The 12,600-nt window shown below is 39.6% G+C and overlaps 2 protein-coding genes across 3 annotated transcripts in view; both read left to right on the plus strand.

Moving 5' to 3' along the window:
- LOC133546700 (gastrula zinc finger protein XlCGF57.1-like) overlaps positions 1 to 12,600 on the plus strand; it is a 237,351-nt gene that overhangs the window by 81,303 nt on the left and 143,448 nt on the right. The window lies entirely within an intron of this gene.
- The window catches only part of LOC133546704 (zinc finger protein OZF-like), a 52,509-nt gene that overhangs the window by 29,081 nt on the left and 10,828 nt on the right, over positions 1 to 12,600 (plus strand). Inside the window, exon 1 of one of the 2 annotated variants that reach the window (XM_061892502.1) lies at positions 1,960 to 2,421. The exons of the other annotated variant lie outside the window; for it this stretch is intronic. Within the exon in view, the coding sequence (XP_061748486.1) occupies positions 2,298 to 2,421 (124 nt within the window). The 5' untranslated portion in view covers positions 1,960 to 2,297. Of the gene's footprint in view, positions 1 to 1,959; positions 2,422 to 12,600 lie in introns of those variants that run through there. 2 annotated transcript variants of the gene reach the window in all.

Raw genomic sequence — 12,600 nt, forward strand, 5'->3', positions numbered from 1 at the left:
CAATTTGATTGGATGAGTGCTGTGGGAGCAAAACAACAGTACTAATGTGATTGGCTGTTGTACTGAGAGCATACAAGCTGACCTGCAATGTGATTGGCTGTTGTACTGAGAGCATACAAGCTGACCTGCAATGTGATTGGCTGTTGTACTGAGAGCATACAAGCTGACCTGCAATGTGATTGGCTGTTGTACTGAGAGCATACAAGCTGACCTGCAATGTGATTGGCTGTTGTACTGAGAGCATACAAGCTGACCTGCAATGTGATTGGCTGTTGTACTGAGAGCATACAAGCTGACCTGCAATGTGATTGGCTGTTGTACTGAGAGCATACAAGCTGACCTGCAATGTGATTGGAATTGGATGAGTGCTGTGGGAGCAAAACAACAGTACTAATGTGATTGGCTGTTGTACTGAGAGCATACAAGCTGACCTGCAATGTGATTGGCTGTTGTACTGAGAGCATACAAGCTGACCTGCAATGTGATTGGCTGTTGTACTGAGAGCATACAAGCTGACCTGCAATGTGATTGGCTGTTGTACTGAGAGCATACAAGCTGACCTGCAATGTGATTGGCTGTTGTACTGAGCGCATACAAGCTGACCTGCAATGTGATTGGCTGTTGTACTGAGAGCATACAAGCTGACCTGCAATGTGATTGGATGAGTGCTGTGGGAGCAAAACAACAGTACTAATGTGATTGGCTGTTGTACTGAGAGCATACAAGCTGACCTGCAATGTGATTGGCTGTTGTACTGAGAGCATACAAGCTGACCTGCAATGTGATTGGCTGTTGTACTGAGCGCATACAAGCTGACCTGCAATGTGATTGGCTGTTGTACTGAGAGCATACAAGCTGACCTGCAATGTGATTGGATGAGTGCTGTGGGAGCAAAAGAGCAGTACTAATGTGATTGGCTGTTGTACTGAGAGCATACAAGCTGACTTGCAATGTGATTGGCTGTTGTACTGAGAGCATACAAGCTGACCTGCAATGTGATTGGCTGTTGTACTGAGAGCATACAAGGTGACCTGCAATGTGATTGGCTGTTGTACTGAGAGCATACAAGCTGACCTGCAATGTGATTGGCTGTTGTACTGAGAGCATACAAGCTGACCTGCAATGTGATTGGCTGTTGTACTGAGAGCATACAAGCTGACCTGCAATGTGATTGGCTGTTGTACTGAGAGCATACAAGCTGACCTGCAATGTGATTGGCTGTTGTACTGAGAGCATACAAGCTGACCTGCAATGTGATTGGCTGTTGTACTGAGAGCATACAAGCTGACCTGCAATGTGATTGGCTGTTGTACTGAGAGCATACAAGCTGACGGGAACAACACGCAGACACACACAAATACTAAATGAAAGATACGGAGCGCTCCTGAATAATTTTTTAATCTTTGGGTTTCGGGGAAAGTAGCAAGTCATGTCAAGTCAAAAGGCTCAAGTCCAAGTCAAGTCACAAGTCATTGATGTTAAAGTCTAAGTCGAATTGCAAGTCTTTTTAAATGTGGTCAAGTCGAGTCTAAAGTCATCAAATTTATGACTCGAGTCCGACTCGAGTCCAAGTCATGTGACTCGAGTCCACACCTCTGGTTCGTGCGACATCACGTTCTGTGATATTTGAATGTTTTATCAATGTTTTGTATGAAAATAGATTATCTAGGAGTAAAAGGGAACCACAATAAAAACACGTGGAATCAGGCAGTAATATCGCTACAATTTCTAGCACTTTCACTCTTGTCATTGCAATAAATGTCGCACGGGGGCGCCACTGAACCCCAACATTAAAGCTGTGTTTGATATACTTTGAATTTATTTTTGAAAAACAAGACACTCGTTTATATCACATTGTTATTCAAATAAATATTACAGGTTATAAAAGCATGGTAACAGTGACAGCAGGCAATATCTTATATAGAGATACCTCTTCGTCCACTCGGCTGTGACGTCATTCCCAGCTTCCGGTGTAAACGGAAAGCAGCAGAACAGAGCAGTACTGCCTTGTAACGTCAAGTGTGCAGCACATGGACGGAGAAAGACAGTCTTATTATTTGTTATCCAGTTTGAAATATTTACGTCGTATAAAATACATATTTGATTCTTTCTTTAAGGATAAAGTGGTCTCGATGCGCTAGAAGCACTGTGCCGCTTCTCGTGCTATCTTTGCTTGTTAGTTAGCTTAGCTCGCTAGTTAGCTTAGCTTGTTAGCTGCTAACAGAAGACACAGAAGTTATCAACACATCGCTAAGTAGAGATCAAATGTGTGAGTAAAGTGTTGTGATTGTGTGAAAATGTGCGAAAGAACGATAGCAAAGTATGAGGAGGAACTTTGTCGTACAAAAGAGGAGAAGGAGCGACAACATCAACTACTGGACGCTGTTTTCAAGAAACATCAAGTTGTGTTACACAGAACAGGTTTGTTTACTTCTTACTCTCACATCTTTACTAACTTTACATTTCATTATTAACACTTCTTCAGTAGGAAGATGCTTTGTCTTGTGGGGATGATGCAATGCTTTGATTTAGATCAGGGATCTCAAACACGCGGGCCAATTGCGGCCCGCGAGACGTTATTTTGCGGCCCGCACCCGTTCGGGCTCCAGTACTCTGGAATGCCCTCCCGGTAACAGTTCGAGATGCTACCTCAGTAGAAGCATTTAGGTCTCACCTTAAAACTCATCTGTATACTCTAGCCTTTAAATAGACCTCCTTTTTAGACCAGTTGATCTGCCGCTTCTTTTCTTTCTCCTATGTCCCCCCCTCCCTTGTGGAGGGGGTCCGGTCTGATAACCATGGATGAAGTGCTGGCTGTCCAGAGTCGAGACCCAGGATGGACCGCTCGTCGGGACCCAGGATGGACCGCTCGCCTGTATCGGTTGGGGATATCTCTACGCTGCTGATCCGCTTGAGATGGTTTCCTGTGGACGGGACTCTCGCTGCTGTCTTGGATCCGCTTGAACTGAACTCTTGCGGCTGTGTTGGAGCCACTATGGATTGAACTTTCACAGTATCATGTTAGACCCGCTCGACATCCATTGCTTTCGGTCCCCTAGAGAGGGGGGGGGTGCCCACATCTGAGGTCCTCTCCAAGGTTTCTCATAGTCAGCATTGTCACTGGCGTCCCACTGGATGTGAATTCTCCCTGCCCACTGGGTGTGAGTTTTCCTTGCCCTTTTGTGGGTTCTTCCGAGGATGTTGTAGTCGTAATGATTTGTGCAGTCCTTTGAGACATTTGTGATTTGGGGCTATATAAATAAACATTGATTGATTGATCGATTGATTAATATGAAAAATTAATGTTGGTGCGGCCCGCGTGTTTTATATGAACGGCGCCTAACAGCGGTGTACTTGCATACTCTTGATTCTTCCGGGAGACTCCCAATTTTTCAGTGCCCCTCCTGGGGTAATCATTCTCCAGAATTTCATCCAAAATAACAATATTAAGGGGGCACCATGGAGGAACTGCTTTTAGCATCCTCTACAACCTGTACAAACAGTGTGCCAGCCCAGCCACATGCCGTATTTGGCTTCTGTAGATGCAGTAAACAACTGCAAGACATAGTTGATCAACAGCCATACAGGTCACACTGAGGGTGGCCGTATAAACAACTTTAACACTGTTACTAATGTGCGCCATGGTGGAAAGGCGGACGAGACGGCAGGTTGTAGAGGACGCTAAAGACTGTGACATCGCGACACGCCCTTAATATTGTTGTCCGGGTTAAAACCGGGAGAATGCTTGCCCCGGGGGATTGTCGGGAGGGGCACTGATATTCGGGTGTTTCCCGGAGAGATCGCCACAGTTGGCAAGTATGTTACGAGGGCGGGAAAGCCATTCAAAGAAGGTGAATTCATTAAAAAGTGCATGTTGGATTTTTTAAGAAATGTTTTCTTGCAGCCCAGCCTCACCCGGTTTCTGCATCCAGTGGCCCCCAGGTAAATTGAGTTTGAGACCCCTGACTTAGATTCTTCACGAAAAGGGGACAGTTTGAGGTTGATGTTCCTCTCAGTTTGTAACAATGTGTGATTGATTGATTGAAGGAGTTATGAGAAGTTTGCATAGGAAAGGGTACACTTTCATCACGGTACACATTCACTGCTACAAGAAAGCCTGAGATGCTTTCAGTTGAAATATATATTTGAACTCACATAGTACTATGTAGAAAGTAGCATTTAAAATACAAATATACTGCAAGAAAATACATGCAAATATAATTTCAAGTAGATAAAAGGCTATGTTTATTCCCAGTTACGAGTAGCCGCAAGCAGTAATATGTTTCTTTTTGATAGGGACTTCCACATGTTGGTGGTATGGCAGGCAAACACATTAGAACCTTTTTTGGAGTGAGATCTAGGTTGAATGTGATTTGTACAACTACCTTTGGTGTTATAATGGTGAATATATTTTGAAGTATCTAGACAGGTACATGGGTATGTTAGTGGTATGGTGTATCTTCTACACCAGACCAACTGCAAGAAGATGTACTCTGTCGGCCACCAAGAGCCTCCCCACGTTAAGGAAATGGTTGGCTGAAAGGTGAGGCCGAGATGGACGGTTAAGCAGAAGCCCAATCATTTGGTTTTGGGCTGTCTGGAGTTTGTTTTTCAGGGCTTTTAAGGCATCACGGTAACAAACATGAACTCTGTAGTCAAAGTGGGGTTAAAGGCCTACTGAAATGAGATTTTCTTATTCAAACGGGGATAGCAGTTCCATTCTGTGTCATACTTGATCATTTTGCGATATTGACATATTTTTGCTGAAATAATTTAGTAGAGAACATCCACGATAAAGTTCGCAACTTTTGGTGCTGACAAAAAAGCCTTGCCTTTACCGGATGTCGCAGACAATGACGTCACAAGTGTGGGGGCTCCTCACAACCTCACAATCTTTTTACTGGGAGCCTCCAGCAGCAAGAGCTATTCGGACTGAGAAAATGACAATTTCCCCATTAATATGAGCGAGGATGAAAGATTCGTGTTTGAGGATATTGATAGCGACGGACTAGAAAAAAAAATAAAAAATCAAGTTAAAAAAAAAAGGTTATTGCATTGGGACTGATTCAGATGTTTTTAGACACATTTACTAGGATAATTCTGGGAAATCCCTTATCTTTCTATTGTGTTGCTTGTGTTTTAGTGAGTTGAGTTTGAGTTTATTTGGAACATGCAAGCATACAACATGATACATCACACATACAACATGATACATCACACATGCATGTATACAACATGATACATCACACATGCATGTATACAACATGATACATCACACATGCATGTATACAACATGATACATCACACATACAACATGATACATCACACATACAACATGATACATCACACATACAACATGATACATCACACATACAACATGATACATCACACATACAACATGATACATCACACATACAACATGATACATCACACATACAACATGATACATCACACATGCATGTATACAACATGATACATCACACATACAACATGATAAATGATAAATGATAAATGGGTTGTACTTGTATAGCGCTTTTCTACCTTCAAGGTACTCAAAGCGCTTTGACACTACTTCCACATTTACCCATTCACACATACATTCACACACTGATGGAGGGAGCTGCCATGCAAGGCGCCAACCAGAACCCATCAGGAGCAAGGGTGAAGTGTCTTGCTCAGGACACAACGGACGTGACCAAGTTGGTACTAGGTGGGATTTGAACCAGGGACCCTCGGGTTGCGCACGGCCACTCTCCCACTGCGCCACGTCGTCCCTTACATACATCACACATGCATGCATACAACATGATACATCACACATGCATGCATACAACATGATACATCACACATACAACATGATACATCACACATGCATGTATACAACATGATACATCACACATGCAACATGATACATCACACATGCATGTATACAACATGATATATCACACATGCAACATGATACATCACACATACAACATGATACATCACACATACAACATGATACATCACACATACAACATGATACATCACACATACAACATGATACATCACACATGCAACATGATACATCACACATGCATGTATACAACATGATACATCACACATACAACATGATACATCACACATGCATGTATACAACATGATATATCACACATGCAACATGATACATCACACATGCATGTATACAACATGATATATCACACATACAACATGATACATCACACATACAACATGATACATCACACATGCATGTATACAACATGATACATCACACATACATGCATACAACATGATACATCACACATGCAAGCATACAACATGATACATCACACATACAACATGATACATCACACATGCATGTATACAACATGATACATCACACATGCAACATGATACATCACACATACAACATGATACATCACACATACAACATGATACATCACAATTTCCAGTTTCTATTTTCAACATGTTGGAAAAGGAGTAGGAAGAAGCAGAGCTTACCCCTTTTCTTTACATAACAGTTGCTAAAACTTTTGTTCACTTCCTGTTCTCAATGTATTCACAATGTATACTCCATAAGTAATAAGTAATCACAATAAAAATAAATAAATAATTGGTGAAGTAAGTTTTATTCCATACGATGAGATAAGTACGATTATTTTGAGAATGAATGGGTGAATAAAATCAGAATGTTTATTATCATGGTTCTTTTTCTTTCTACTTTGTAAACACTTCCAGTTTGAAGAGTTTCTTGAAGTGGATGATATTAGTACATTGTTTGATTGCTTTGCTTAATCCATTCCATCATTTAATTCCACATCCTGATATACTGAAGGTCTTAAGTGTTGTACGTGCATACAAATGTTTTAAATTACATTTTGCTCTAAGATTATATTTCTCTTTTGTTGAGAAGAATCGTTGTATATTCTTGGGAAGCAGGTTATAGTTTGCTTTGTGTATAATTTTTTCTGTTTGCAATTTCACTATGTGGTGGAATTTCAGTATTTTTAATTCAATAAAAAAAGGGTTTGTATGTTGTCTATATCCAACATGATGTATTATTCTAACTGATCTTTTTTGTAACACTGTTAGTGAATGAAGTGTACTTTTGTAATTATTTCCCCATATTTCTACACAGTAACTCAGATATGTAACACTAGTGAGCAGTAGAGAATATAAACTGATTTTCGGTCCAGAACATATTTTGGCTTTATACATTATTGACGTATTTCTTGTTACTTTTATGTTGTATATTTTTTACATGAGATTTCCAGTTCAATTTATCATCAATCATTATACCTAGAAATTTGGTTTCATTTACTCTTTCAATTTCTATTCCGTCTATTTGTATTTGTGTTTGACACTTCTTTTCTACTGTTACCAAATGGCATTATTTTAGTTTTACTGAGATTTAATGATAGTCTGTTTTTGTCAAACCATTTTTTTAATTTGTTCATTTCTTCTGTTATTATTTGTATTATCCTCTTTGTGTTCTCTCCTCAACAAAACGCTGTTGTTTCATCCGCAAATAATACTAACTTTAAATCTCTTGTAACTTTACAAACGTCATTTATATAGAGATTGAATAATTTAGGTCCCAGTATTGATCCCTGAGGTACACCACAGGATATATTTAGTGTTGTAGAAGTGTGTTCGCCTAGTTTCACGTATTGTTTCCTGTTCGTTAGATAACTTCTTATCCAATTTAAGACTAACCCTCTAATGCCATATCATTCCAGTTTTTTGATTAAAATATTGTGATTAATTGTGTCAAATGCTTTAGTTAGATCCATAAACACTGCTGCTGCACATTTTTTACTATCTATTGCATTGGTCATTTCTTCTGTGATTTCAATTAAAGCCTTTGAAGTTGAAACATTAGCTCTGTATCCATATTGGTTCTCTTCGAGTATTCTATTTTTATTTATGAAACTCTAATCTTTTATTGAACAGTTTTTCAATGATTTTAGAAATTTGTGAAAGTAAAGAAACAGGTCTATAATTTGTAAATAGATGTTTATCTCCAGTCTTATAAATTGGTGCAACTTTAGCTATTTTCATTTTGTTTGGAGATGTACCTGTTTGAAATGATAGGTTACTAATATACATTAATGGTCCTGAGATCTCATCAATAACCTTTTTTATCGTATCCATATCAATTCCGTTACAATCAGTTGAAGACTTTGATTTACATTTTTTCACGATTTTAACTAGTTCCTCCTGTGTCACATTTCTGAGGAACTTGGAGTTGGGATTTTGCTCAATGGTATCATTATAGTCCTCAATTGAAACTGGGTCTGGAATCCTTTCTTCCAATTTTGGTCCAATATTTACAAAGTAGTTATTAAAGCTTTCAACTACTTCCTTTATGTTGTCATTATGTTTATTTCCATCTAAGATATGGGTGTGAAACTCTGGCCCGCGGGCCAAACATTGGCCCGCCGTTTAATTTCATTTGGCCCTTGAGGCAATATCAAATTAACATTAGAGCTGGCCCGCCGGTAACACCACATTCACCGCTAATACTCATACTTGCCAACCCTCCCGATTTTCCCGGGAGACTCCCGAAGTTTAGTGCCCTTCTCGAAAATCTCTCTGGGCAACCATTTTCCTGATTTGCACCCGGACAACAATATTGGTAGCGTGCTTTAAAGGCGATGCCTTTAGCGTCCTCTACAACATGCCGTCATGTCCTCTTTTCCTCCATATAAACAGCGTGCTGGCCAAGTCACATAATATATGTGGCTTTCACACACACATACTTGGCCAACAGCCATACAGGTCACACTGAGGGTGGCCGTATAAACAACTTTAACACTGTTACAAATATGCGCCACACTGTGAACCCACACCAAACAAGAATGACAAAACATATTTCGGGAGAACACCCGCACCGTAACACAACATAAACACAACAGAACAAATACCAAGAACCCTTTGCAGCACCAACTCTACAATATACCACCAAATCCCCGCCCACCTCATTTTAATTTTATTTTCAAATTTATTAGCCTGTGGAAAAAGTTAATGTTGGTATTTACCTCAGAAGGCTGCAAATAGAAAAGAGGCATTAATTTTTTAAGTTAAATTCTATTTAATATACCACTGATGTTTTTTCCTTTGTTTTTTAAAAGTTGATTTTGCACTATTACGTTATATAAGCTCTGCCTGTTCCATGGGAGGAAGCCTGAGTACCCGGAGGGAACCCACGCAGTCACAGGGAGAACATGCAAACTCCACACAGAAAGAACCCAGGATTACTCAGGACCTTCGTATTGTGAGGCAGATGCACTAACCCCTGTTCCACCATGCTGCCATATTTAAGCCTTGCTTGTTTAATATTCATTGCAAAACGTGTTTGGGTCCCTATTAAAAGGCAATGTGTTCAACCTTGGCCCGCGGATTTGTTCAGTTTTAAATTTTGGCCCACTCTGTATTTGAGTTTGACACCCCTGATCTAAGAAGTATTGGGGGTAATCCCTCTTAGTGCCATTTTTAATAATGCTATTGAGAATGCCCCATGTTGCTCTCATGTAATATTCTTTTCTACATGATCGTAGTATGTTTGTTAACTTGTTTTTATACTTTTTGTACTTAACTTCTGCCTCTGTAGTTCTTTGTACTATAAATTTTCTATATAGCGTATTCTTCTTCTTACAAGCATTGTTTAATCCTTTTGTCATCCATGGTTGATTATTCTTTCTCTGTTTACTACTGAGTTGTCTCCATGGACAATGTTTGTCATAAAGTATTATGAACTTGTTTAAGAAATGTTCGTATGCTTCATCAACCTCTTCTTCATTGTACACATTGTCCCAATCTTGCTTTTGTTGCTCCATTTTGAAAGCAATCATCCTCTTCTCTGTGCACAGTCTTTGAATTGTCCTTTTGTCTTCCATGTTCTTCTTGCAGTTTCCATCATATATTGTAAAAACTGGCAGATGATCACTAACGTCGGTTATAAGTAGACCACTTGTGGTGTTATTATCAAACTCATTGGTAAAGATATGATCAATAAGTGTGGCACAGTGTCCTGTGATGCTGCTTGGCTTTGTGATTTTAGGATATAAACTGATGCTGTACATTGTATCAATGAAGTCATCAATAAACTTTTGCTTGTTAGGGTTCAATAAGTCAATATTAAAGTCACCGCATAAGAAAATTATTTTTTGACCATTGTCCATGTAAGTTGCCTTGATCCATTCTTCAAATGTTTCTATACTTGACTTAGGTGATCTATATATACAACTGATTACTATGTTTTTGCTATTTTCCTGACATATTACAATGGTAATACATTCTAAGATATTATCTATAGCTAATGACATGTTTTTTACCACTTTGAGGTTCGGGTTTTTCATCACATACACAACTACTCCTCCTCCATTTTTGTTGGCTCTGTTGATGTAGTTTAGTTCATATCCTTCCAGATCAAAATCTATTCCTTTTTTTTATCATCAATCCATGTTTCTGTGACGGCGATCACTTTGAAGGGTTTTTTGATGTATTTCAAAAAGTTCTTAATGTTGTTGTAGTTTGCATACAAGCTTCTGCTATTAAAATGAACAATTGACAATTTGTTATCACTTTTAATGATGCTATTGTATTGCTCATCTTTGTAATAAAAACAATTATTACTAATGTGGGGGAAAAAAATGTGTATCTGGATCTATATCGTTTTCCAAATCCTGGTTTTTGTGCTCTTTGTTGCAGAAGTTTTGTAGTTCCATATTTCCTTGCTCAACAATCTTTGATGTCGTTTCAATAATGTCTATAAGTGTAGATGGATGCAGTCCTGAATCTAGGTCTTCTTTTTCAGTCGTCCCTTGCAGCGTAGTAGTGTTGATGTTGAATTTAGGTGCTTGTTTTCTGTCAGAGTCCATTATCATCGTTGTTGTGGAAGCTGTGTAAACTTCAAATTTGTCCAGGTCTTTGATGTCATTGACAACAATTACTCTTGCTTCTGGACCTCCATTCAGCTTGATGTAGATTTTACAGTTGGCGCTCCAAGTTCCCTGGATTTTTCCCTGCTTTCTCAAGTTGCGTGCTTTCTTGGCGATTCCAGCATTATGTTTAGTGAGATGCTCATTCATGTACACATTTGTTCCCTTCAGCTTCTTTCCCTGTCTCAGCAATGCCATTTTAGATGTTCTGTTTACGAGTTTCACGAGCATGACTGGAGTGGCGTTGTTGTCTCTTCTGTTCAGTGGGATGCATGTTTCGATGGTAATAATATCGATTTCAATTTCCTTTGATTGCAGAAAGTTGACCACTTGCTGTTCTGCCGAGACAAGGTCCATTTCATCTGGTTCACCTTCATTATTCACAGCCTTCGCATAGGATCTTGGTTTAATTCGGTGCCCTGTCACCATGATATCATTCATTCGTTTATCCTGCTCCATTTCATCTATGATATTCCACAGCATGGAGTTGTCTTCTTGAAGGGTCTTCATTTGTTGGCGCATATCTTCTTGAAAGGTCTTCAATTGTTGGCACATATCAGAGACTTCATTTTTTCTGGTGATGATTTGAGTTTGCAGACTTTTCACATCTTATTTGTGTTCTTCCATTGCTTTTTTCAGATCTTTTTTTATTTCTTTCATTTCTTCTTTCATTTCTTTCCAATCTTCTTTTAATTCATGGAGTATTTTTAGTAGTACTCCTTCTTGATTCCCATCATGTCCTGTGTCCAGTCTCAAATCTTGGTCCCAGTTGTGTCCTGTGTCGGCTGACACGAAGGTTTTGGGTTTCAGTCTTCTCTTTAACTTTTGGCATCGTGGCAGATCGATGACATCAGTGACTCTTGTGTCTTAAACGGCAGTTACTTTAGCAACTTGCAGCACGTTTAACTTGTTTGTTCCAACAATGCGTGCATTGCGTTGTTCACAGATCGATTTCAGGTGTTAGTCTGTCAACTTATAACACTGCGACGTTGGAAGCACTTTAAAACAGCTGTAAACTCGCCGTAGCTTTTGGTTGCTAGGCAACCGCTTTGAGCTGCGGTAAGGCGCCGATGGCTTGAGGCAAACGGCTCTTCCAACTTGCCTCATTTCAGCGTATCAGTGCCTCACAACTGACCAAAATGAGGTCAAGGATGCCAGGTGACTCTCCTGTGGCTGTGATCGCAAATCAGTTGTCAAAATCTTCAGAATAAATAAAAAGTCCGGTAGCAAAAGCGGAGCCTTTTTCTTTTGTGTCCTTTCTCATGAACAGGATGTGACGTATTAGTGAGTTTAATATTACCTGATAGTTGGAGGGGTGTGTCCACGGGTGTCTTGAGGCCAGTCTCTGAGGGAAGTCGACGGCAGCTGTATGGATGGCGCAAGTTCAGCTGATCTCCGGTAAGAGGTGACTTTTTAACCACAATTTTCTCACCGAAACCTGCTGGTTGACATTTGGTCGGGATCCATGTTTGCTTGACCGCTCTGATCCATAGTAAAGTTTCACCTCCAGGAATTTTAAACAAGGAATCACCGTGTGTTTGTGTGGCTAAAGGTTAAAGCTTCCCAACTCCATCTTTCTACTTTGACTTCTCCATTATTAATTGAACAAATTGCAAAAGATTCAGCAACACAGATGTCCAAAATACTGTGTAATTAC

The sequence above is a fragment of the Nerophis ophidion genome, unplaced genomic scaffold (genome assembly GCF_033978795.1).
Source record: "Nerophis ophidion isolate RoL-2023_Sa unplaced genomic scaffold, RoL_Noph_v1.0 HiC_scaffold_38, whole genome shotgun sequence".
Taxonomy (NCBI): Eukaryota; Metazoa; Chordata; class Actinopteri; order Syngnathiformes; family Syngnathidae; genus Nerophis; species Nerophis ophidion.